General features: G+C 38.2%; 1 protein-coding gene across 1 annotated transcript in view; it reads right to left on the bottom strand.

Annotated features, from left to right (window-relative positions):
* Positions 1-26,769, bottom strand: part of LOC117388452 (protein disulfide-isomerase TMX3-like) — a 72,639-nt gene that overhangs the window by 24,992 nt on the left and 20,878 nt on the right. The window contains exons 10-13 of the mRNA XM_033985999.2: positions 22,973-23,071; positions 16,672-16,729; positions 16,408-16,461; positions 7,032-7,088 (exon numbers count right to left, since the gene is read on the bottom strand). Of these exons, the coding sequence (XP_033841890.1) occupies positions 7,032-7,088; positions 16,408-16,461; positions 16,672-16,729; positions 22,973-23,071 (268 nt within the window). The remainder of the gene's footprint in view (positions 1-7,031; positions 7,089-16,407; positions 16,462-16,671; positions 16,730-22,972; positions 23,072-26,769) is intronic.

The following is a 26,769-nucleotide window of genomic DNA, read 5'->3' as shown; positions in this document are numbered from 1 at the left end:
ATATGGTGCAATGATTGGTTAGCTCCATATGATATCAAGCAGGTTCCATGTTTTAATCTTTGACAGTGTTTGGACTGTCAAAGCATGTTGGCATGTTATTCCTATATCGTCCACCAAAGTTAAAGCTTGCCAAAAAGATGATCATTCATCATCATAATAATAATAATAATAATAATAATAATAATAATAATAATAATCCAGCAAGGTATCCTAACAAAATTCCTGGTTCAATATTTTCAATAGGGTCTCTCAAGGGCTGATCCAGTAACACTGAACGATGGGTCCAATTAACCTAAATGGACTACATTGTAAACTTCGACGCTTGTAATTTTATGTCGCAGTTGCTTCGTCCCCAGATGCTCCTGTGGTTTCAGGAAACCTTCTGGCCACCAAAACAGAGAAAAACATGGACATCTCCAGAGAACACGGTTTGCCGTGTTTGACTTGGATGTGGCTAACCGCTAACTGCACAAGTTAGCTAGCTTAACTTCAAAAACAGTGGACAGAGACGCGAGGCTGAGGGGGAGTTCAAAGACTACTGATGGTTATCGTTGATGAACAACACATGGAGTCAAACTGAGCTCACCACATGCAGTTAGAAGTCCTGTTTTAACTCTTACTCATGTTTAAAAGTAGAAATGTTAGAAAAATAGAAAAGCTCATGGCCAGACATGAACTCAAAAGGAGGATTCAGTTCAGATGTATACTGGTAAAGAATCAGAAAAGCAATTTACATTTTTACTTACTCACTGGCTTAAAGTTCCATTTTGGCCCTGCTGTCTTCTCAAATAACACTACTAGGACACTATCTACATTACTGCTGTCTGACAGATGACCAACCTTTGTTCAGGCTTACCTGTGATCTCTGGAACATCTACTCGTAAAAAACAGTAAAATTACAGATTGTAGCTTTAAAAGGTGCACTAGGTAGGTAACCTTTTTTTGGTGGGGAGTTTGTCACCTGCTCATCTTAGTTGGCTAGAAGTTTTCACAGTATGTCATTAAACTTACCCATGTTCATTTAGTAAATAAACTTACAAAAGCACCTTGAAAAACATGCCTTCTTACTGTAAGGCAGGTTGCCACGGCATCAGACCTGTAATTTGGACAGGTGGCATCACTAGCACAAAGCATTAACATCTCCACAGAGAAAAGCATGTGGCTGAACCTCCACTACAATAGTACATAGCTTACCTTTAAACTTGAATATTTGTCCCTATCTGACAATGACAAATATTTTCTTTTGAGTTGCTATTGACCTTAGAGAACACAATCACAAACCTTTAATCGTATCGTTAACTGTTACATTGTATTTAAAACTGCAGTTTATTCATCCTGGTTGCACTTAAACGGAGCAAAAGATCATGCTCTAGTTCCCTCTGCTTGAGTTTTTTTATGACATCATGTCATACACACATTGCAATCCAATATATTGCAACTTCAACATCCTTGCCCCCTTGGTAAGCAATTTGATGAAATACATGTACAGCTTATGAGTGGTCAGGAGAAACCTTAACTAAACCATGACATCTAAAACCTATGATTGTTTGGCTAAGAACAACTCTTGAGTCAGACAATGCCTCCTTAAAAAAAATGCAACTAAATCCAAGTTACAGAAAACTCCTGCGTGGGCATCCTTTCACAGCCAAATAATCTGAGGAATTGCAAAACTCTCCACAATACAGAGCAAGGTCATGAAAACAAGCCATCGCTCTTCCGCACACTTGGCTACAGCCGAGGCCCAGATAAGCTCTGCGGAGGTGCGCACACATCGCCGGGACCTGCCACCTCACATCTCCGTGGTGTTACTCAAGCGGCTAACAAATCACCACCGCGCGGGGCAGTATCCATCACTGTCCCAGCCCACCAGCGAGGCTCCGATCGGGGGTAGAGTCATCAGAGGCTGCCCACTGCTGAGATAGGCAATCACAACCAACGCAGTCATTACCAGTGTGAGGCCTGGCTGACATGTGGCCCACTACAACAGATGGCACCATTTTGAATAAATATGGATTAGCCTATTCACCTCAGTGTGCAGCTTTGGAAGGAGTTGGTGCGTTAAAAAAAAACCTTAATGAGGGCTTGAAAGGTAATTCTATGTAGTTAAGATAAAACCTGTATGATTTCTACATGTCCAATCATAATACATTGGACAGTCAAAACATGATGATTTTCTTGCTCGATGACATGCTTTAGTTGATGCTAATATATAATATTGCAATTATTATTTTTTTTAGAGCCTTGATCATTGGTTATATTTGTATGTAACCTGAGTTGTGTGCTGCTTCTGAAAGTTCACACTTCACTGTGATTGTTTAAACCCACTAAACAATCACTTGCAGCGTGGCAAAAGCTGATCAATAGGAGTGTGCTTCAGAATAGCATTGATTGAATCAAAAAAATTAATTATTAAAGATGGGGCATTATGCAAAGTTGACTTTTTGGAGCTAACCCCCATCAAACACATGTTTGAAAAGGTTTTATATGTCATCCATGCACATTTGAGTAATTTAGCGATCTTTCCCAGGCACTATTCAAACCCTCTGGGTTGGTAGTACGATTCTGTCCAATGCTCAACCCACAAGTTTATATCACTCATGCTCCCACACAGCAATTGTCCATAAATATACAACAGTATGATACAAAATATACTACAACTTCACAAACCTGTGCAGTAGTTTCATTAGCAGAATGCCCACCAATTATAATGTGAAGCGCTCTGAAGGGGGAGTGAGTTAGTGTAGGGAGTGGTGGGAGGGAGTGGTGGGAGGGAGTAGAGACAGTGTCAAAAATGAAAGTGAAACTTATTCAACCTGTCAATACATTGTTTTTGGAGAATATAGCAGGGCGATAACGACAAGCAATTCTTGCCAAATAAAATATAAAATAATCACTTGTCAAAAGTATAATTAAATAGTTAATTGATATTACCATGTGACCCAGCCTTATTCTAAACTAACCCATTGCTGACAGCAGTGATGAGTATGCTGAATTTTTAAGTGTACTGTTCTAGAAACATAGAATAAATCAATCATACTTCATGATTACAATTGCCAAGTTGGTGATTAAGAATTGTATGAAAAGCTCTAGCCTTACAACTGAAATCTGCATACATACAACAAGTATCATTTGAATAATAATCCTGTTGATTTGTGGGGATTGCCATACACTCCCCCCCCCCCACCCCCCACACAGAGTAAATATTCAAAACTTTGTTTACTACAGATGTTATTTTCTGGAATAAATCCACAGAGGGACCAAAAACTCCAGCTGAATCTTAAGTAAGAACACTGGGTCCATGCCAGCTTCTGCCACAGACGACAAAATAAATCTCTACCAAGTTTACAGATGCAGTGCTCCACAATACAGTGGAATAAGAATAAACAAACTTGAATTAATTGTGAAGTGAATTAATACTGAATATTCAAATAATAGAGCTCTGACATCCAGTCTGTCATATTTGATAAAGAATAAGATGTTTTGTTTTTTTAAATAAATAAAATAAGGATCTTTTTTTTATATTTTATCCATTGTAAAACACATTATTCATCTAAAACAACTTAAAGTGGAAGATTTACGACTTTCTGATCTGTGACATAGCCGGGAAGCAAAATACAACTCCAGGTATGTTTTGGATGAGGAGACAAAAATATAACATGATTAAAAGCTAAAAAGTAAATTTTGCAGGATATATGTCCTGCAATAATAGAAACATATCCATTGACATCATTTGTGTATGATCTTGAACCTGAACTTGTCTTCCTTTCAAGGTGCTCAGAAAACTTCTTGCTTGCAAAACTTTGACAACATAGGATTGCATATACAAATCAATCAAAATCAAAACACACTTTTAACCTTTCTGTGTGAAGTTTGCATATTCTCCCCATGTTGGGATGGGTTTCCTCCGGTCACTCCACTTTCTCCCATGAACCCAAAACATGTACAATAGGTCAAATATTCCAGCTAAGGTAGTCCTGACCATACCTAGCAACAAGATCACAGAGATGGGTCCCTGAGCACTGCTCCTGAGGAGATGCCCCAGTGGCATAGAAGGATGGCTCAAATGCAGAGAGATTTCCCTATGGGGACAATGACGTGAACCTAAACCTGACAACTTCAGATTAATGGATGAAAGAAACAAGAGTCAATGACGCAAAATACAACTCCAAGTATGTTTTTGATGAGGACACAAGAGTATAACATGGCCTTTCATGTACCCATTAACCATACATTTCCCAACCTTAGAAAAATGTGCCTAATAGTAGTTCTTTGTCTAATCCCACCATTAAGACCAGCAGACCCCTGCATGTACTTAACTTTGCTTTGCTCGACCTTCCTTGCAGTGTTGGTGGATTACAAGTCATTACTTCACTTACGCACCACCTTGCAGGACTTAGAGGCTAGTATACTTCACCCCTATGAAGAGGTTTACCCATAATCCCGTCCGTTTGAAAGTGTGCATGTATGTATTCATAAGCTTGCGGAAGCCTTACTCTAGACCTGATGGAACCCGTCCCATAATCGCCGACGACTGAGTGCAGGATAAAAAGCCATCAGATTTATGTCCAAGGGAGTGGATTAGTGGACACTGACAGGCCAACATTTTCTCAAAGGAGGGCAATTAATCTAGCAATGGGGTGGCCAAATGTGGTTTGGTAAAGCCTGCTACAAAATTAAGAAGGCAAATCGTTCCTGAAATACAAAAAAATAGCTAGCTTGTTGTTTCATTACTGTACCATCAAATCCATCCGGTGTTGTACACTTTTAATTACACAGGATTTAGGACACCGCGGCTGCCGTAATCTCTCTGGTATAAACAATAACAGCGAAATGAAAATAACATCCTGCAGGCAGTCAATCACGCAGATAACACAGTGTCCACACAAAAAACATGTTTGAGATTATAAAATGAATTCCCACCAAGCAGAATGGGAAAATTACAGTAGTAAAAAGACAATTTGACCAAATTCGAAATAATAAATAATAATAATCCCATTAGCATAAGGATGTCATTAAGCAAATATTGTTTTTATACTACCAACATTAACAAAAACATGACCAGATTATGGCAGTTTGTTCTCTATGATTGGTTACTAGTGAAAAAAAAATCACATTTCCACCATGACAAGCTAATTGACATTTCACATCACATATATTTTAATAACACATTTAACTTTTTAATATCATATTTTGCATTTCTCTTTTTTCATTGCTTATAATGCATGTATTTGTAAGCATACATACTATCTAGGAATGTGTTTGAAATAATAGATCTCATATAGACCCAACTGTAATAATATGAAGCAGTGACATTGATATGTCTTATTTAACGTCTTCCATTCATTGAAACACTGCTGTGGCTTTTCTGTCAAGTGTTCAACAGTAATGTGCTCTGCCCTTGTCTGACTCTTTTACAACAGACTCTACTTACAGTGAGAATATACAGAGACTTTTATTGTGTAAGAGCCACTAAGGAAGCCTAGTGGAGTCTTGACATTTTAACTGCAAAACTTGTTGTTAAGTTATCGACAAGGACAAGACATATGCACTGCTTATACTTTCACTCGGGACTCTTGCTCAAGACTTGCCCTTGCACTGCTTTTGTATTAACCACTCGCCCATTCCCTTGAGCCCATTCCCTCCCTTCCCTGAGCTGAGGTTGAAGTGGGCTGATGGCCAAAATTAGCTTATGAGTAATTCATTAATCATTAACGTGATAATAGCACACGAAAATTGACAGCCCTACTGTTTATTTAGACAGTAGTAGTGTCATTTTCAACATTAAATCATAGTACTTTCCTTTCCTATATTACCATGTGGCCTTATATCTGAGTTCTTTAGTGATCTATGTGTGTCTATGTGAGCTTATACTTGTTCTGATTTTTTGTATCAATACTTGTTCAAATGAGTATCTAGTTTTGATCATAGTTTTATTATCAATACGTTCCTGATTTCTGATACTGACGACCCTAAAAGATACTGACACTTTTTTCAGAGATAATTAAATAACACAATTATTGTACCTGTAAAACCTGATCACTCAAGTTTATTAATGACGTTATATAATCTGCACATTAACAAAGGTCATTTCACCTGATTCCCATCTCTATACAACCGTTCGAACAACTACGCCATTTCTAGGCCTGTCACGATTATGACTATATCGACTTATGGTTCAATATATGATAGAAAGAACAATACTTTTTCAGGCTCAATAAATTTCATGTGTACTTTTTCTTTACAAGTATGAACCCTTTTGGTAACACTTAAGATGTAGTTGGTTAAATAATAAACATTTATTAAGTGTTTAATTGTGCTATTTATGTATTGGTGATGTGTTATAGAATGTACTTCACTTCAAAACAAGTTTACGGGTTATCCTTCTTTAGGGATATCGCTTGAGTAGTTTCAATATTATCATTCATAGAGATATCATTTCTTTCGCAATATATCGTACATCAAAAATTGTTACAGACAGGCCTAACGCTTTCTTCTTAGTCCAAACCAAACCACAATTTACATCTTAGTGGAAGTGAGATTTTTGGAGCGTTCTCCCTGCCAGTTGGCTTGGTCTCACTCACGACGCGCGTCTAATTAAAAGAACGGGATGTCAGCGTCGTGGCCTCTCGGATCACAGCATAGCCGACAGTTGGCCTTAGCCCCGGCGCTAAGCTAATGCGACTCTTCTGTGCTTCATCATTAAAGCTGCTTTTTTTGACAAGCTATTACGACACGCGGATTCTATAGATCTAATCCACGCGCATACTTATCTGCATTTCACTGTAGAGGCCGTGTCTGAGCCGATTTACTGGAGTTTGTGTGTCTTTTACTGGAGCTGGTAGGGGGTTAATATGGCCAGGAGCACTAAAAATAAAAATGACAGTTTGGTGTAATTGACTTCTCCACAGAGAGCTTGGGTAATGGCAGGGGCTGCGAGGAACAGTGGGATAAGAAGGGAGGGAGAGAGGGAGAGAAGGCGAGAGGAGGGACATTGGAGAGTATAGGAAGGCGGTATAGAAAATATGACTTACCCCATGATGAGGCTGTTGATATAGTCGTTCCCATCCATGTGGCCGAACTGGAAGTCTCTGCAGAAAGTAAAATACAAATTAAAGCAATACTAGTAACTTTCTAGAGGTATAACATCACCTTCATGATGGAAATACAAAGTTAAAAAACATATTTCAGTACATTCTCCATGGAGTTAGATAAGTTTTATGTTTATAGATGGTACAGTTCAGTACTTGATGGACTCAAACTGATTAGCCTCTGGTTGAAGGGTGATGTCTATCCCATGTTCAAATCAACATGTTTTATTTGGTAATGTATAACCCAAACATTCATTACAACTTATAATATATATACATACAGCTATTTGGGTTAAAGTTTAATTAATTAAACAAAATCTACACCTGGCACATAACCTCACAATAAATTAGTATTTATTTCAATATTTAATTTTATTTCAATACATTTAAATTTAAACAATTCATACAGATTTTAAAAACAGGCCATAGCAATAACTTGCTTAACTCCTCTTGCATGTTCCCCACTAAAATGTGAAGGGGGAAAAAAAAAAAAAAAAAGACACTTTTTTTCAAATCATGCATCAACTCTTTCCTCATCTTTTCCCGGCACAGAAAAGACTGACGTGATTTATCTAAAAAATGATAAGTCGGGAGGAGGAATTCAATTTGTATCTTATTGTCCCCGCTCCATGTCTGAGACTCGGCTGGGGAAAAACGGCTCCCACAAGTCGCAGTCACTTCTACTGAATGACTGATTATTGCACACATATTATACATCATAGCAACACGCTGCGCTCTCGTCTCACGGGCCCTAAACAATACTGCTGATATCATGCACTATACAAAGACCAATGTATAATTAAAGCCGCAAGCGGCATCGAACGGCCCTCGCGGGCCGTGCTTCGCACTCGGCCGACCCCGCACTCCCTGTGGGTGGCGCTAACGCGCCGCTTGTCCCTTTTTTATTGCGGCTTTGGGCTGCACTTGTCACCAAACAAGTCAATTTGTGCTGATGCACAAAATGCAACAACATGGGTTTTCCAGGCATCGCCATGGCAACACCGAACAAAATACAAACTTGGCCCCCTAGACTTTTTTGACGGGGACGACCTGAAGAATCACTGTGCCAAATTTTATGTTCGTCGTTGACGAAAATAAGTCGTTATAAGACTTTGAAATGTACGAAAATTTGGAAATTTTCCCATTAGGATAACATGGGCGCTTTTGCGCATCGCCATGGCAACCCAGTGAAAAATATGACTTGGGTCTGATTGACTTTTTTGATCAGGATGACATGACGAGTCATGGTGCCAAATTTCACATTATTCCATGAAACTAATATTTTTCCCATGAATGGGAAAAATTTGGAGGTTTCCCATTAGGATAACATTGGCAGTTTGGCGCATCGCCATGGCAACACGGAGCAATAAAACACATAGGTCTGATTGACTTTATTGATTGGGATGACCCAATGGAATTTTGTGTCAAATTTGGTAACATTTGGGAAAACTAAATTTTCAGCCTTCCATACAAATTTATTTGTTATTCTATAGGGGGCGCTGTCGCGCCAAATTTATTTGTTTCACAATCAGGACAATTAGGCATGAAAGTTTTACAACTGATTCGAATTTGACCAAAATCGGACTTTGCATGCGCAAACGGGAGCAAATTTTGACTTTTGAAAATTGCAAAAATTCCGATGGAATTTTGCGGCTTCGCCGCACGGAAACCGTAAAAGGGATCATCATGAATTGGATAACTTTTGATGCCCCACTTGTCTAGATGATGTACAGTGAATTTCAGCCCTGCAGGTGAAGCGCCTTCAGAGGAGTTGACGAAAATGTGAGGTCAGCGAAAACGCTGACTCGGCATTTTGGAATTTTCAATCCAAGATGGCCGACTTCCGGTGCGTCAGAGGGCGTGGCCATAATAATCTTTTTTGTTTGGCATCACTTGATGAATGCATGTACCGAATTTGGTGGCTGTATGAAAAAGTTGATGTTGACATCTCCCATTGACGTCAAAAATTTGACTTTTGCAGGGGGCGCTGTCGCGCCATTTTTTTATGCCCAATGACGCACCACATAAAAAAATAAATTTTTCACCAGACCTGAATTATGGGCAAAATTTGGTGAGTTTTTGAATATGTTCAGGGGGTCAAATTACTGCTCAAAGAGCAGAAGAAAGAAGAAATTAAAGCCGCAAGCGGCATCGAACGGCCCTCGCGGGCCGTGGTTCGCACTCGGCCGACCCGGCACTCCCTGTGGGTGGCGCTGACGCGCCACTTGCCTCTGTTTTATTGCGGCTTTGGACTCCGTTTGGCACCAAACAAGTGAAAAGACATCGGAAGTGCTGATGCACAAAATGGCAAAATTTGGGTTTTTCCAGGCATCGCCATGGCAACACCGTGCAAAATACAAACTTGGCCCCCCGGACTTTTTTGACGGGGACAACCTGAAGAATCACTGTGCCAAATTTTATGTCCGTCGTTAACGGTAATAAGTCGTTATTAGACTTTGAAATGTACGAAAATTTGGTAATTTTCCCATTAGGATTACATGGGCGCTCTCGCGCATCGCTATGGCAACCCAGTGAAAAATATGACATGGGTCTGATTGACTTTTTTGATCAGGATGACATGAAGAGTCATGGTGCCAAATTTCACATTATTCCATGAAACTAATATTTTTCCCATGAATGGGAAAAATTGGGAGGTTTCCCATTAGGATAACATTGGCAGTTTGGCGCATCGCCATGGCAACACGGTGCAAAAGACGACATAGGTCTGATTGGCTTTATTGATTGGGATGACCCAATGGAATTTTGTGTCAAATTTGGTAACATTTGGGAAAACTAAATTTTTGGCCTTCCATACAAATTTATTAAATGTTCTGTAGGGGGCGCTATCGCGCCAATTTACTTTCTGTGATAATGAGTAGCTTTAGGCCCGAAAGTTTTACAACTGATTCGAATTTGAGCGAAATCGGACTTTGCATGCGCAAACGGGAGCAAATTTTGCCTTTTGAAAATTGCAAAAATTCCGATGGAAATTTGCGGCTTCGCCGCACGGAAACCGTAAAAGGGATCATCATAAATTGGATAACTTTAGATGCCCCACTTGTCTAGATGATGTACAGTGAATTTCAGCCCTGCAGGTGAAGTGCCTTCAGAGGAGTTGACGAAAATGCGAGGTCAGCGAAAACGCTGACTCGGCATTTTGGAAATTTCAATCCAAGATGGCCGACTTCCGGTGCGTCAGGGGGCGTGGCCATAATAATCTTTTTTGTTTGGCATCACTTGAAGAATGCGTGTACCGAATTTCGTGGCTCTACGCCAAACTTGACGTCGCGACGTCTCCCATTGACGCAATGTATTTTGACTTTTGCAGGGGGCGCTGTCGCGCCATTTTTTTATGCCCAATGATGCACCACATAAAAAAATAAATTTTTCGGCAGACCTGAATTTTGGGCAAAATTTGGTGAGTTTTTGAAAATGTTCAGGGGGTCAAATTACTGCTCAAAGAGCAGAACAGGAAGAAATAAAAATAAAAATAAAAATAATAATATTTTTAGCAAAAACAATATATCCGATAACATTACAATGGCATATTATACGTTTTTTGAAAGCTCTGGACCTTCCCCACGTCACCGTGGGGTCAATGGCGAATGACGAGCGCTAACGCGCTCGTCATTCGCCATGACGTCGGGGTCCGCCATTGACCTCCCATTGACTTCCATTCATTTTAGCAGTAATAAGTATGGCCCATGCCTGCGGCATGGGGGCTTGGATAGGGCTCGATGCCAGGAGTGTGTTTGGGGACATGAGCGCTTCGCGCTGCGTCAGCGTCAACATTGAGTCAATGGGCTTCGCCCATTGACTCAATGTTGACGCTGACATGCTAGCAACAACAAATATGCAAACCCATGCCTACGGCATGGGTTGCTAGGACACAGGAGTCTATGCAAGGTCGCGGTGCTGCCACGAAGTTGCGCGCTTCGTAGGGCCTATTGCTTCCGCACTCATCGTTGCGGAAGCAATAGGCCCTACGCCCTGTAGGGGCTCGGGCCTAATAAAAATATGTAATAAAATCTAAATATGGTGACAATATTGCTGACAATGGTGTAGGAATAAAGTATAGAATACATTTGAACCAAATGGAATTGGAAAGTGGTTTTAACTTGGTAGATGAGCTATTTAACCTTATGGTGGGGAATGTCTCCAAGGGGATACGGTGAATGCTACATTGACCTATGACTAACCAGCTTTATGGCCCCTGGCAGAGTGTGGCCTCTATAAGAGATATCAGGCAGTTTCAATGGTAGAACACAAATATTAGAATTAGAAAGAGTTTTACTGTCTAATAATCGGGACATGCGTGTTAGCATGTGAAGTGTTAGCTTTACCGTCATGTTAAAACTCCGAACTGGTCTCTAAGAGTTGTGAAAAGCACTTGTAAACTCATTACGGTGAATAATTAGGATGCTCAGAATGCATAAGGTAAGTGGGGAATAACATTGGAGCACTGCAAAAGGTTTAAAATGAATTAGTTCTGTTTTTACTTGCTCTTAATATGTTCTACCTTAGGATAAAAACATTACTAAACTTTATTTCCTAACAAAAAGGGCAGAACAGGCGAGCAACACTTTTTTTTTTTTTTATCCAAATGTTGTGGTTTTGTAATTGGATAATAAAAGTTAGCCAGAAATTTCAATGCCACTCAAGGGGTGCTATTATTAGGCCTGCTGACAAAAATGAACTACGCCATTTAAGGTTTATTTTGGCCACTACGAGACAGTGCTGCTCTCACTCCTCTGAAGTTGGACTTTTTGTGAGTAAATATTGAAACAGTCCAGTTCTATTTGTGTAGAGAAGGTCTGGGGTTAAATATTTAGCATTTTTCCCCCTCAAGCACTGGCCAAAGTACATCTAAAGTTAGCCTTCCTGTGTTTTATTGTTTGCAGTCTTTTAATCGCTATGGTAACATTCAGTGCCAAACATGAAAAAAGCGAAGTTGTATGTGAACTTGTGTAAGATTTAGGGTGAATTGTGTGAATTTTTTTGGTGGAAGGGTCGTTACTTGCTAGTTTCCATGGAGATGTTATTGCCTTGCCTTGAATGTTCCACAGCATGGCATTAAACTTATCCATCCATCAACATTTATTCAATTATGGGTGATTTGTTGCTAAAAAATATCTTGTAAAGTTCTTACTGAGCGGGGTTCCACAAATCTGACCTGTCACTTGGTCTATTAGGGATACCTGCTGGTCTCCATGGCGATAGATAAATTAATGCCATTCTGTGGAACATTCGATGCAAGCATCTCCAGGCACATAAGCAGGTGGCAGACACTCCACCTGACTTACTTGGCCTCCTCTTGCTTGTTTCCATGGAAATGTTCTTTGGCTATAATATTCCACAGTATGGCATAAGACATGTCTCTATGGCACTTTCCCACCTTCAAAGCGATTTACCAACTGAGATACTGTCGCCTCTCAACATTGAGGAGGTTGTTTAGGTCAGAAAATTTGGTAGACACAAACCACTCAAGAATCTAATGGAAGTGCAGAGGCTTGGCTATGAAGTTTGTAAGGGTGACTAATGAATGATTGGTTACAATGCCAGTCAAAGGAGAAATATAATGCTTTATTCTGACCATTTTACTTTTTATAACTTATAAAACCAGAGACCGGTTTTGTCCCATTTAAACCTTCATAATCTAAAAAAAAATTATTAGTCGGCCAATACAAATTTTGGTTGACTAAAGACTCCATCAACCAATTAATTGACTAAATGACTACAGCCCTACACAGAGACTTAATAGAACCTCAAGTCTGTCTTGCAGTAAAACGTAGTTCTGAGGACAATGTGGGCAAAGTCACCTGGAGAGTCTGAGGGTCAAGACTAAATTGGTCAGAGGGTCTCATTTGGACCCCAGGCCATATTTGGACACCCTTGACCAAGCAAACTGGACCTCGCTGTACTGACCACCAGTCTGTGGCCCTCCTACTAATCTCCTAACTTACTACTAAAATGATTCAGTGTGATATTAACTGCATCTCATGTTTTCTTTACATAGGTTAATTTAGAAAAAAGGTTTACTGGGATTATTTGGCTTTTGTCTTGCAGTCTTGAAGTTGTCATCAATACCATCATCAATAGTAATAAGCTCTGCCAAAAATGTGACATATCGCGACAGTCCTATTTAGAGCTAGGCTAGGATCAAGCAAAACTATTTTCCACTTTACGCACTCTAAGCTCTGCCTGCAAACTGCCTCAAGTGGCCCGAATCTGCCGTCACCCACCAACTGTCACTTCCAGCCTCTCATATGTATTTTAATCCTCTCCGCGCTGGCTAATCTCACCGAGTGCTTTTGCATTTGCAGCTCCGCCGACACACTCCGCACAACCAACCCAGCTAAATATCATGACATTTATTACCTCTTTGAACTGATGCGCGCTTATTCAGACGTCAATCAACGTTCGAGTGCTGCCCCCCCTCCCACCAGCCGGGGGCGATAGGGGCGCCTGGCTTGTAATTACACGTTGGAGTTTAGGTGCGTTGCAAGGGCTCTGATCTCAGTGGGATCTCCGGCTTCAAAAAAAAACTACAACTAGCTAGCGTGTCGGATGGCTGTCTAATTGAAGATAGGGATCTGTGTAATTCCCTTTAGCGCTAATGGGGATGCCTGGAGAGAAAGGGGGCTTTGATCACCACACTGGCATACACCTCTTCATTCAAAAGTGTCGGGTGGGGAGGAGGTGTAATAGGGTGCATTTCGGAAACTTAAGCAGAACAAAACAGGTTTAACTTTAGTTTTGGCTGCAATTATGTGCTCAAAGAGAAATCATACAAGTGCAGAGCAGGGTTAAAGTTCATATTCATTTGAGTAGACGACATGTTTGTAAACCCTAACCTGAACAAAACACAAACTATCTAAAAGCACCATATGGCTAAAAGCAAATTCTTAGTCTGTGATTTTTGTTTATGGTCAATGGCAATAAAAATGTATGCTATTTTTTCTGATTCTGAAAAAGAGAGATCCAACTACACTAGGGATATAACATTACTGACAATATCATGACACTGAAACATCTATAATCCATCAATATTTCTTCCAGAAATTGAAAGACAGCACTTTAAGATGAAGTCAGACTACTGCACATTGTCTACATCCAAATTATCAAAAATTTTACTGTTTACAAACCTGTAAGAAAGAGTTGCAACAGTGGGTAGGATTGTCTGAATATGTCTGAAAAATATGTCACCTGAAAATTTATAAATATTCAATTCAATTCAATACCATTTATTTGTAGTCACTGTCACAGAAGAAAGAACGAAATTGCGTTTGGAGCATCCCATAAAGTGCAAACCCATATTAATAGTAGTGACGGGCTGAAAGGTTTGTGAGAGCGAGGTAAAGTTAGATAGATGTAAATACCCACTTCCTCCATTAAAGGTTTGATGGAGCTTTAAGGGTACAGTTAGTGAAACGTCCCCTGCATGAATCCACGGAAATAGAAAGTTAAAACCATACTTCAGAACATTCCCCGTGGAGATGAATGTGTTTTATTTTTTACCTACTTCACCAGGAAGTCCTATTTACATTCAGAATCACCTTTAAAAGAGGGGCCTGACTAAGGTAAAACCTAACCACAAAAACGCTTTTATTTTAGTCTAGTTTTGGCTAAAAAGTTACATACTTTGGCTTTAACAGACAGATACAAAGACCACCACCAAAGTCCTTCAGAAATATTCAATTAAAAAGAGCTTTTAGCCATGAATAAAGCTAAAATTAAAAACCCAAAATCAAAGAGGTTACAATAGAGACCTTCAATTTTTGTATAACTTGTCCCCTCTTTGTTAGATGTGCACATAAACGCCTCATTCCTACTTGTCATGGCTCACCCAGCACGGGCGAAAAAAAGAACATTATGCATTAATACAAGCCCCCGCCGCTGTGCCGGGGCTTTGACTGACAGCAGAAAAGAACACCTATATTTGGAAGCTGACATTTTGCATAATTACCTTTGCACTGAACCTTGGTGGAAAAAAAAACAACACTAAAAACAAGACGTGCCCTTACAAAAGGCTGTGTGGTGAATACGATTTCCCCCTTGCGAGAGCATCATCCAATAGAGCTCATGCAGATCTCATCACGCAATGCCAAACTCCATACCCGTATGTCAAAAGCATTGGAAATCAGATACTAATCAATTCTAAAACTAGTGATTGAAACTAGATATAGTTACTCTATAAACTCCTGATACAGCTCAAAATCATTCTAAATAAGATCATTCTTATTCAGAACAAATATAAGACTACATAGACTACATGGACCACAATGAACAGTACTATTAAGAAAGTACTATTATTTAATTATTTAATTCATTAATTACAATTTAATGTTTAAAATCACAATCACATGTTTCTAAAGAAAGTGTGTTTATTAATTATAAACATATTGGAAATGGTATTGAGTATCAAGTCTATTCCTTAGTATCAAAATAGAGTTTGAAATGTTTGTATCGTGACATCACTACTCAATATTGAGAGATAGTGGCTGAGAATTCCCATAGAAACTGACTGCTAACTAGATAGTAGGCTGAGGAGAAATGATCCCCAATTATTTTTGTAAGACAATGTTAATTTGCATAATCAACTGGTTAGAAATGTTAAATGTAGAAAAATAAAACCACACTAAATTTAAAGCAATGTTTTTCGGGTGTTTATTGCATTAACATTTAAACTGTCAACATCAGTAAAAGTTATTCGTATAGGGTTTCATAATAAAGTATTTTCACAAACATCTTCTATGGAGTATTAACTGCTAACACATAACATATTTAGATCACGATGTTTCCGTTTATTGTTTTTAAAATGCTATATTCACCAAAAACAACATATTAGCATGTTTAATAAATTTTACTTTCGTTTCCTCCCTCCTTTCCTCCCCATGCCAAGTCACTCCCCCTTCAGAATGCTATCACAACACAATCAGCGTGCATCCTGCTAAAGAAACTACCGCACATCGCAGGAGGTTTGTGAAGTTGTCATGCTTTTGTATATTTAGGGGAAATTGCCGTACAGAATCGTATTGCTAACCATAAGTGGGGTTCTAATAGGGCCTGGGAGAGATGGCGAGATTATTCAAACATGCTTGGATGACATGTAAAACCTCTTCAGGAATGTTTTTTGATGAGGAAATATTAAAAAAAAAAAAAAAAAAAAAAGACAAAGAAAAAAAAAAGTGGACTTGGTGCCATTTATTACCATTCTCCCCCGTTAATATATTATTTTCACTTTATTTTGCCAATATTTAGTCATGTAGATGGAGGCGCTCTATAAACGTAAAACAAATTCTGACCTCCACATCCTTACCTGTTAAAATGTTCCCTGTACTCCTTGGCCACCCTCTGGATCAAGCCCTTTAATCTGTAAGCAAATAAGAAGCGATTGAAATACCACATAAGATGGCAGCCTGACCTTATTTTTAGCCCCACGCCTGCAATTTGTGGCTAGCATGGAACAATAACCGGCACACTTTGTATCTTTATTTTGAGAGTGGTTGAAGGGGGCTGTTGTGGTGGTGTCGGGATTACAGGGCGCTGGGTTGGTGAGTTTTAATTTGGGGCTTCTCTGTACCTGCCGCTCTCCTCCGTGGGGTCCTTTTCGTCGATAACCGCGATGGCCACCAATTTGCCTGAAGGGAAACAAGATGGGTGGCAAATTACAAATGGACACATGTGAACTGGTCGGTGAAAGGAATTTTTCAAAGGATAGAACAATAAAGCTGTTATTAGTGTTGTCACGATTCTAAAATTTCACTCAATTATGATATTAAGGAATAGATTGATAAAAAAAAACTTGGAGCCTGGAGTGTTCGAAAGTAAATGTACCCATCTTGCATGAATTCAGCTATAGACATTTTTATTTTTACTGCGAGCAACGTATCCACTCCACAGATCTGAGGTGTAAATTTAGATTACACATCAGATTAATGCCATATTGTGAAACATGCCAGGCAATGCAATGATATTTCATAGATAAGCAGGTGGTACAAAAAAAGTTATACAGTCTGCCTTTAAATTGTAATTTTACTGGTAATAAATGTATTTTAAGATTTAATTTAATTTAATTTAATTAAAAAAGGACAACAAAATGAGTTAATAATTTCCAAAACTTTGAAATAAAAAAAACAGTATTAATGGTGAAAAGGCTTTTTTTTAAAGGGAATATCGTAATTTTCAACACAAAATAATAGTATTTGTTTATAATACCATCTGGTCTGACCAAACTCAAAATGCAACTGTTCAGGAAAGGTACAATTTTATCTAGTTAGGTAATTTGTTTCAGTATTGATACTTGAAAATTAGTATCAAACCTGATAGCATTTAAGCTTCAGTTAGTAACTGCTTTTAGAGACTTTTGACAACCTTGTTACAAATGAAACAAATTTGGTGGAAAGATACAGAAGTTATTCTTTACATATAAGAACTGTCAGATTTATTCTGTCAACAGTTCTGGTTTGGGTTAGACTAGAGTGCCATCCTGCCCCCCAGTGGTCATTAGTGGTCACTGATGGGGTTACAGCATGAAACAGCGAGGCCTTGGGAAAAACTCAAGATTAACATACTTATACAGGAATAGGTTTCATTGCCAAGAGCATAAGAGAGACAGATAATCCATGAAAGTTATTTGTGTGAATTAGAAGCCTTGAATGTCCCTGACGGTATATATAGCAACAGGCTGATACAGTAGAAGATGATGAAATGGTGGGAGCGGAAAGAAATATGTAGCTAAGGGAAATAGAAAATAGAAGGATACCAACGTAAATCAATATGGAATAAAGTAATTGCAATAGATTTGTATTCAGATGTGGACGTAACATTGTAGTTTTAGTTTATAGGAACTGTTTGAAAGATTCTAAATTTAAATTCTCCAGATACGAGTTAAAAATGTTCAAATCCAATATAACTTTTACTGATAACAACTGTAATGCTCATTTAATCCTAATTACAAAAACACTGGACATGACGGCCAAGTTGTTTTGTTATAATTTGGTGTTTTGGTTCTTAAGATGATTATCCAAAAGCAGAATGAGCCTCGCATGAGTCTTTTATTTGAATTGTCAGTTTCTTTTTTTTCTAGACACATTATAAACAAGTTACAAGGACACAAAGGCACATACACTCACACTACAGATGGGCTGATATATAGGTTTCAATGCTGAAATCGAGTTGGTTTTTAAACCTAAAAGGACTCTCTCTGATTTGAATGGCCACGAACTAAACCCCAGCACCTTCACCTGCTAGTGGAGCCTCTGCAGCTCAGTGAGTGAAATCTGAAGGTTCTGAGCTTTCACATTAAGCATCACCTGTCCATATACTGAGGAAAATTTGTATGTGTCGAGGTCCAGTTGTGATTGTAATACCTTTTAAAAAAAAAAAAAAAAAAAAAAAACTGAGTGCAGGATACACTCTACACAGTTCCTTTAATATTGAGTTAGGCAAGAATTTCATGATAGAAATTGCTACATGATGTTTTTGCAATCTGTGGAATAACTGGAAATGAATTTACTATGGTATATAAGTAAGTAACCACTTCATAGAAAATATCAAAGAAATTATGAAAAAAATAAATAGCACATTTTGGATTTCAAATTAAAATTATTGCATCACCTGTAGAATTATTACAGTGAAATTAATCTGGAATTGCCAAGCCCTATTGAACAAAAGGTAAATGATGAGATAACAGCATTTTAGCATGGCTTGAAGATCACAATATAGGATCTTTAAACCCTAACCTGTACAGTAATATTGACACTTAAATTCAAATACATCATAATATTTGGGTTGCTGTGGTAACATTGCTCTTCATTCGTCTAGCACTAATAAGGTTCCTTTATTATGTCTGGTTGGGGCAGACCACCTTAAACGTGACTGTCCAAAGCTCATTAGGAGATACCGAGCCCTCCTTGTGTCAGAGCGGGTCCCTTTGTGTATTTAGGCTGCAGAGCTGGTGACCCTGAGGTTAAGGCGACACCAGCATAACACTGCCCTGAGCGTGTTTTCTGCTACTACACCTTAAGATGTACATGTTTTATATTCAATTTACAACAGGGACGTTGGATGCCTTGGGATATGCATTGGTGTTTTTGTAGAATGAGCTCATGACAGTTTTAATATCTTTACCATAACTCATTCAAGCTAGGGGTACAAAAATGAATGGTTTTGGGTTTTTTTGCATAGTATCAATAAGGCTATTCAGACACTATTTCAACATTATGTTAGGAATAGGGTTGCAAAAGTATCGATACTAAAACTAATATAGAAATTAGACACTTATTCGAGCAGATGTCGATAAGTAAGGACAAAATTTTACATTTCATGATCAGTGATGTTGAGATTTATCAGAACGAATACAAGACCTCATGCTAAAATAAAGAAAGTACTAGTTTGTATATAAAAATTACATTCTATTACTAAAAAGGGAGCATTTTCTCATCTTCATTCTCGTATCTTAATAGGTATTGAAAATTGAGTAATTGGCATATCTCCAAAACAACAATTGCGGTTGTGGTTTGGGCAAAAGATGAAGTGCCCAAATGAACCAAAACACACATGGGATTCCTGACTGATGTATACAGAACATTTTCTGCATTTGTGGCTGGGAAATACGTTTGTGCTTGTCTCTCAATTGGCTTCAGAAACGGTTATATTTGTCTGCTTCCTCCACTGGTTCACCGAATCAGTGAAGTATTCATCAGACTATGGTGGCCCTCCGTAGTCTAAAAACAGCCTGGACTACACATTAGCACTGCCAAATCACACTTTGTTTCCCACTGCATGATCACAAACATTTAAATCTAACTATATTGAACAAAAATGACTGCTTAAAGATTAAAATAAGCATTATTTATACTCCACAAATTGTAAATTATTCAAATAAAAATGATTTGTGGCACCATAGTATCCTCACAATGCCAAACACTGACTAGAGTAAAGGATATTAATGTTGGTTCGTCCTGTTGCCAAGCACTTAAGAATTGTATAATAGGGCGTATAATAGTTGTATCCGCACAATAAATAAAAAACAAAAAAACAAAAACAATGTATATTGTAAAATTCTAGCTAAGCATTTAAAAAGGTAGCAGAGAGGTTAGCACTGTCTGTAGAAGTCAAGGACATTTTGGAGTGGTCATTGCAAGGGCAATGGTGTCTACTAAAACATTTACAATTCACAAGCTTACTCTAGAAATAGTCAAATAGACCCATAATACATAAAAAACACAACTCTACAAATTGTTTTATACATTGACATCGTTGTGTGTGCTTTAGCATTGGTCCTGGCATTGATTTTAAGTCACACATTTTCACAATGCTGAGCTAAGCTATAGCAGAATACCTCCAGCCCACACATCCTATGAGCCCCGGCGTGAAACATGATTCAGTTGCCTTAAGAAAATAATGGAAAATCATACACTATAACTCCATAATCATAATTTAAAAACATAGTCAATGCCTTCATTCCATCTAAAAGTTGTTGTACCCAATTTTTACCATTTTAAAAACGTGAAAAACAACTAGTTCACAGTTTGCAGTGGTCCAAAGTTATTCCTTGTGCATTCAGAGCATCCTTATTATTCACTGCAATGAGTCTATAAGTGGTTTTCAAAACTTTCAGAGACCAGAGTGGAGCTTTTCTGTCACGGTAACGCTAACCACTAGCAAGCTAACTGCGTACTTCCTGATTACTGGAAAATAAAACTGGACAGTTAACTATAGTATATGTACTGGGGCTAAACGATTTGGAGGAAATATCTAATTGTGATTTTTCAGACAAGGATTGGGATTAAACTCATTGATTCATGTTTTAATAGGATTCTGTTCAAAGCTCACATTTTAAAAGTCCAGGAAAATTTGACAAAAAGACTGGAATATGAACTGACAAACTAACACTAAAAGAATCACATTTCAGAACATGTTTGTACAGATCTAAACTACAGGCTTAGCAATTTTTATGTAGAATAAGATTTTCTTTTGTTTTGGAGAAAATTATGGTACTTAAAAATGTCTTGCCAATATGCCAATTGGGTCTACTCAAATTACAATTTCGAGCCCTAATATCCTCTGGTGCAAGACAAATTTTGCACAAATACATGGAGAAAATTTTTTTTTAAAGGGCCTTTAAGAATCAAATGTTTACCCCACTGTGATGTAAACTTAAAAAGTACAAAATGGCCAATCTAATATTAGAAGGTGCATTTTTCTCAGGGCAAGGCATCAATTTCCTGCCATTAAGGCGACAGTTCACATTTCAGTGGCAAGTTTAAATATCCTGCGGTGGAGGACAATAGGTACAAGTACAGAACACACGGTTGGGGGTTTGGAACATAATGGTGTAATTTTCCAGTATTAAATATATAACAAATTTAAATAGCAGCCCTGCACAAGGCTTAAGTGTGTGTTTTTTAATTACGCTCAACATGGGGTAGATTGAATAGTTGGCAGTGGGGCGGTAAATGTTAAATGTTTAGAGGGAGGGCTGAGGTAAAACTAAGTATGCAAAGTTTTATAGCTCTGTTTGAAAAGTAAACTGAAGGCTCATTTGAAATTGAGTTGAATGGACAATTAACATGGACTAGATGGAGATAAACTGGCAATTTCATAGACATTAAATCCAATTAATGGAGAAGTATTATTTCAAATGTTTTTTGCATTGCATCATAAATGTCCAGGTTATTAGCACTGGCCTACTTAGCAATGCAAAAAACATTCAGTTTAAACATTAAGTAATGGCCACTAATGATGACCACCTAAGACAAAAATATACTAAGTATATTCAGCTCCACAATGTTTACATTTATTCATTAAGTAGCTTAGCCATCGTGAACGTAGAGGAAAGAGACGGAAGGGCTGCGAGGATTGAGTGTGCGTTAGCAATCCAATCTTGCAATTAGACTCACTGAGCATAATCTAAAACACCATGAGGGGCAATAAAATTTTAGAACAATTCAAATATGAACTATTAATCTAAACAAAGAGTACATTTCAGAGCAGACAACATAGGTAGGTCTAAACTACAGGGTTAGTACCTTTTTTTCTCATAATAAACAACATATATAATCTAAATTGTCTTTGTGATTTTATAAATGACTTGAAATTTAGATTTTGTTTTGATTACAATTCATGGTGCATCCCTAATGTCTATGCTAATGTGCTCCTTTTAATAGCTTACTCCAGTGTTTTTCAAACTGTGGTATGTGAGCTCCTTCAGATGGTACTTGAATTCCTCTGCAATCTTTTGCTGAATTTAGAATCAATTAAATATGTTTTCCCTATGTTTTTTCTCTGTATATTTTATACAGAGGGATATTTGTCTGGTCCCCACTCCTTCTGCAGTGCCTCGAGCCAGGACCAAACATGATCATGCAGTCAGATTTGTTTATTTCAGTGATGCATGTGAAACAAACATTGGTCACTCATCACTTTGAATAAAATTACATGCATCCCTCATTAATCCTGCAGAAATCTGTGATGCTCTTCGGTTCCCTGCGATATTTTTTTCATTTATTTTTTCTTGTAAGCAGCTATATTTGGTTTAATAAGTCTAATCCACCTGTCAATCACATTCATCAGAACTTGGGGAGAATCAACAGTGACCAGACTCATAACTTTGCAATTTATTAAAGTAGTGTGTACTGAGGATTCCAGGTAAATTTACACCAAGAATAGTCCCGTTTTACACCTGTTTTAGCTCTGGTGGTACTTGGAAGGCCAAATCATTTTTAGGTGGTGTTTGGGATGAAATGTTCGAAACAAGTCATCAGACATATAGAAGGACACGGACACACTGCAGAAGCCCCAACAGAGGAGTGTATGGACCTGTACACTCTGTATATTCCTCGGCAGATTGGACAGTGAAGAATGCCCGCGAGGCTCACCTGTTTCTCCCAGCTCATACAGCGTGAAGCCATCGATTTGGAGGTACCCTTGGAAGCGCTCCTTGTTCACCCACAATGACAAACTGCCATCCGCATACTCTGCAAAAGACACAGGAAAAGCTTTGAGAGGAGAAGGCATGGAGAAAGTGAATAGTAAAAACAGTTTATCAACATTCAAAAAGGGCTACAGCTGGGATTAAAAAGCGCTATACTAGAGCAGTAGGTCCTCGGTTGTTTAGTCGATTTGTCGGCCGATGTTGTCTGTGTTGGCTAACAATCATTTTAGTTGACTATTTTTAAGGAAATATATAGGATAACGGAAGAGAAGAGACATCACTGAGAGATTTAGCTGACCATTTGGAAGTGAATCATGAGTTCAATCGGCTTTTTACATGTAGATACATTATTTCCCAGTACTTTTTCTGCATAGATAGTTTTAAGATGAACTCCCTCTGTCTTGTGAGTGCAGTTTGGGTCAGATACAGAGATATGGAATAATTTTGAGAGCTTTTACCACACCCCTTTTTTTAGTTGCCTAATCGATCGACAGGACATGTCTTGAGTTAACCAGGAACACGTTTAGTCGACTACAGCCCTATAATTTTTTTGTCTTAAAAATGTGAAAAACAGTACTAATTCATTTTATACACTTTGCAATGGTCCAAATTTATTCCTCACTTACCTTATGCATTTCGAGCATTCTGATTAGTCACTGTGATGTGTTTAAGCACTTCCTGATTCTCAAACAATAAAACACTTTCTAATTAGACAGGACACAGCAGACTTATTTTCACCGCAAAAGCTGCTTATACACGATACCTGTACTGGGCAGTGTGGGCAAGATCAATTTTGCTCAAATACAAAGGAAAAAATCAGGTACAGGACCTTTAAAGGAGCAGGAGTAATGGAGTATTGATTGTGCATTGTCAGGGGAGCGCTATACAAACATGGATCCATATATGAGGCTACAATGAAACAAATGTCCAAGTATAAAGCAGGGATCTCCTCAGTACTAGTGACAGGTCTCGCTGTGAAAGCTGGAGGTTATTTTATCACTATGCTGGGTGCTCACTATTGAAAATGGTAAGGAGTAGTCATTTTAAGTGTATAGGGGGGGCAAATTGGCATAGCATTGAGCCAGATCACGATTCTGATATAAAGTCATCTGCTTGTTCATATTTCATTATAATTAATTTCACCTGCCACATTTGACCACAGAGCTGCATTAAACAGAAATACTGAAGAAGTTCTGAGGATATGACCTATATGAGAGATCATCACAGGGATGAGATCACAATTTAATTTTTATCACCATATTACACAGCCCTACGCATAACCATAATGATAATCGCTATGAGGTGGGCAATATAGACAAAAATGGACTTTTTAGAGTTTTTAACCACTTTATAATTGTTTTCCCTTCTCATTAACCCTCTCGACATTGTATTTAGTGATGAGTGATGTTTGAGTCATCTTTATTCTTCTGTATTGGAGACATCATTGCTCAGATCAACCCCCATTTTCACCGCCACCAGTACACGCCGACGGTCCTGGACTTACCTCGTCCATACTTTGTTACTTCCTACCAACTCATTTTCAAACCAGCGTATTGTTTTATTAAGTCATATTAGATCAAGATTGCGATTTAAAACACGAAAATTATAACATAATGATCCACGGGTGTCATAGATTATAAGCATATAGCAAACAAAAGCACAACATGACTTCTTTAAGATAATTTTTTCATTTGGACCACCGCAGATATTCTCTTTGACTGAATACTGAGCACATTTTAGTTCAACCCTATTAGACAAGTGCATATAGAAGAAGTACCACCCACTACTGCACTTCAAACAATCCCCCAGCAGTCATTTAAATAAGTGAGACATTGTGGTGAAACTGCGGAGTGAAGCTGGAGATCACAGCCAGAGCAATGAAATCTATTAAACGCCTCAGACTGACTAATGCCTCTGTATCACACTCCACAATATTTAACACAGCTATTTCACTTTTTTCAGCCTTAAAAGAAAAATACTTATGCTCGTTAATGATTCCATATAATGCAGTAGACATTCATTTGGACGACTGATGATTTTTGGTAGATTTTTTATACTTGCTGAGAATGCATAATTTAACAGTTGCATAAATAATAGCAAACAAACAACAAAAGACTATTTTTCAAAGTTTGTTTACCAGATGTCAGAAACAATCATTTGTTTTGCTTAGACTAGAGGTGAAAGCAAAATGAATGTTCCAAACACTTGATAAAGAATAATTTTATTAACTTTTATTATCTTTTACTGATGATTGCTTAAAGGTGCAATATGCAACTTTGTTTGTGGTAGGTCATGGAGACAGTATGGCATTAAACTTTTAGCTCTTCAAGTTGGTGACATCAACAGGCCAAGTTACAGGTCAGATCTATAGCGATAAGGTTTATCAAGGTATTTCACCTCTAACTGAATAAATGCAAGATGTATGTTTAATGCCATGCTTTGGAAAATTCCAAGCAAAGTAATTAAAGACTAGGTATCGCAAAACTGACTTTTTGGAACTTTCTACCATATTGTAACATTGGTCCCTTGACAAAAACGTGCCTGAAGTAATTTAATATGTCATGCATGTTTGAGTAATTTAGCAATCTCTCCCAGACCCTATTCAAACCCTCATTATGGTTAACTGTAAGATTCTGTACAATGCTCAGCCCACAAGCCTACGCAACCCATGCACAACAAAAAATGCAAGAAATATACAAAAACATCTAAAACAATAAACTATAACTTCACAAACCAGATGCAATGTGCTAGTTTCATTAGCAGGATGCGCGTCAATTGTAATGTGATAGGGCTCTGAAGGGGAAGTGACATAAGCATCTTTTCCACTGCACGGTTTGCTTGAGGCCGCCTTGGAGTGGGTCTGTTTGCTGCGGCTTCCTCCAGCTGAGTTGCGTTTCTATGCCCTGGGCGCACGCTCCAGGGGCAGGGCTCTGCTTCATGAGACACTGACGTCACCAAAACATAACTCATGTTTTCTTGATGAATCAACTTTAAATCATATTTGAATTATATTCAGGCCGATCTCAGCGATTCACAAAAAGACATTTAGTTTTTGGCACTGTGACCCAAGGCTAAAGCTAGTGTAAACACTAAACTTGATCCAGTTTATTGTCAGCTTTATAACATGACAGAAAGCTTAATACCCCCTCTTCAAACAATAAAACATAAAATATCAATCTCAACTTATCAAATGCTATTCAAACACCTGCATTCTACATAATATGGGAGGATTAAAAGGTTTCTAATAATACACGTACAGTACAAGCTACATAATGACGTGTGAACAGGCTTGGGTGACCTTTGTACTCTCGTTAAGAGTAATTACAAGAGCAGGGATGACTTGTACATGGTCCTTAAGTACACTCCGGGCCCCAGCGGAGGGAGAGGCGCTCTGCATCACACCGGCCACCAACGGCCTAAAAACTCCACATGCTTTTAAAACCACTGCTAGTACCACTATTGAAATAGTAATGACCCAAGAGCAACAGCTATTCACAAGTGCAGGAGGAGTGGAGTATGGGTTGCTGAGTCAGACATTGAGAGGTGCAGTTGAAAAAGAAAAAAATCATGCATAATTCAATATACTGAATTATGATATATGATGATTTGATATAAAGTAAAGTATAAAATTGCAGGTAACTCTTTATATTAGTTACACTATTAGTAAAGCCTGAATGACTTAATTCATAATGAACAAATAGTTTATCAAGATTGATTCTGGCTTAGTAACTACGCAATTAA

This window comes from Periophthalmus magnuspinnatus, chromosome 20, assembly GCF_009829125.3.
Source record: "Periophthalmus magnuspinnatus isolate fPerMag1 chromosome 20, fPerMag1.2.pri, whole genome shotgun sequence".
NCBI lineage: Eukaryota > Metazoa > Chordata > Actinopteri > Gobiiformes > Gobiidae > Periophthalmus > Periophthalmus magnuspinnatus.
Note: the sequence above shows the minus strand (reverse complement) of the source record. Positions and strands in the feature narration are given on the sequence as shown.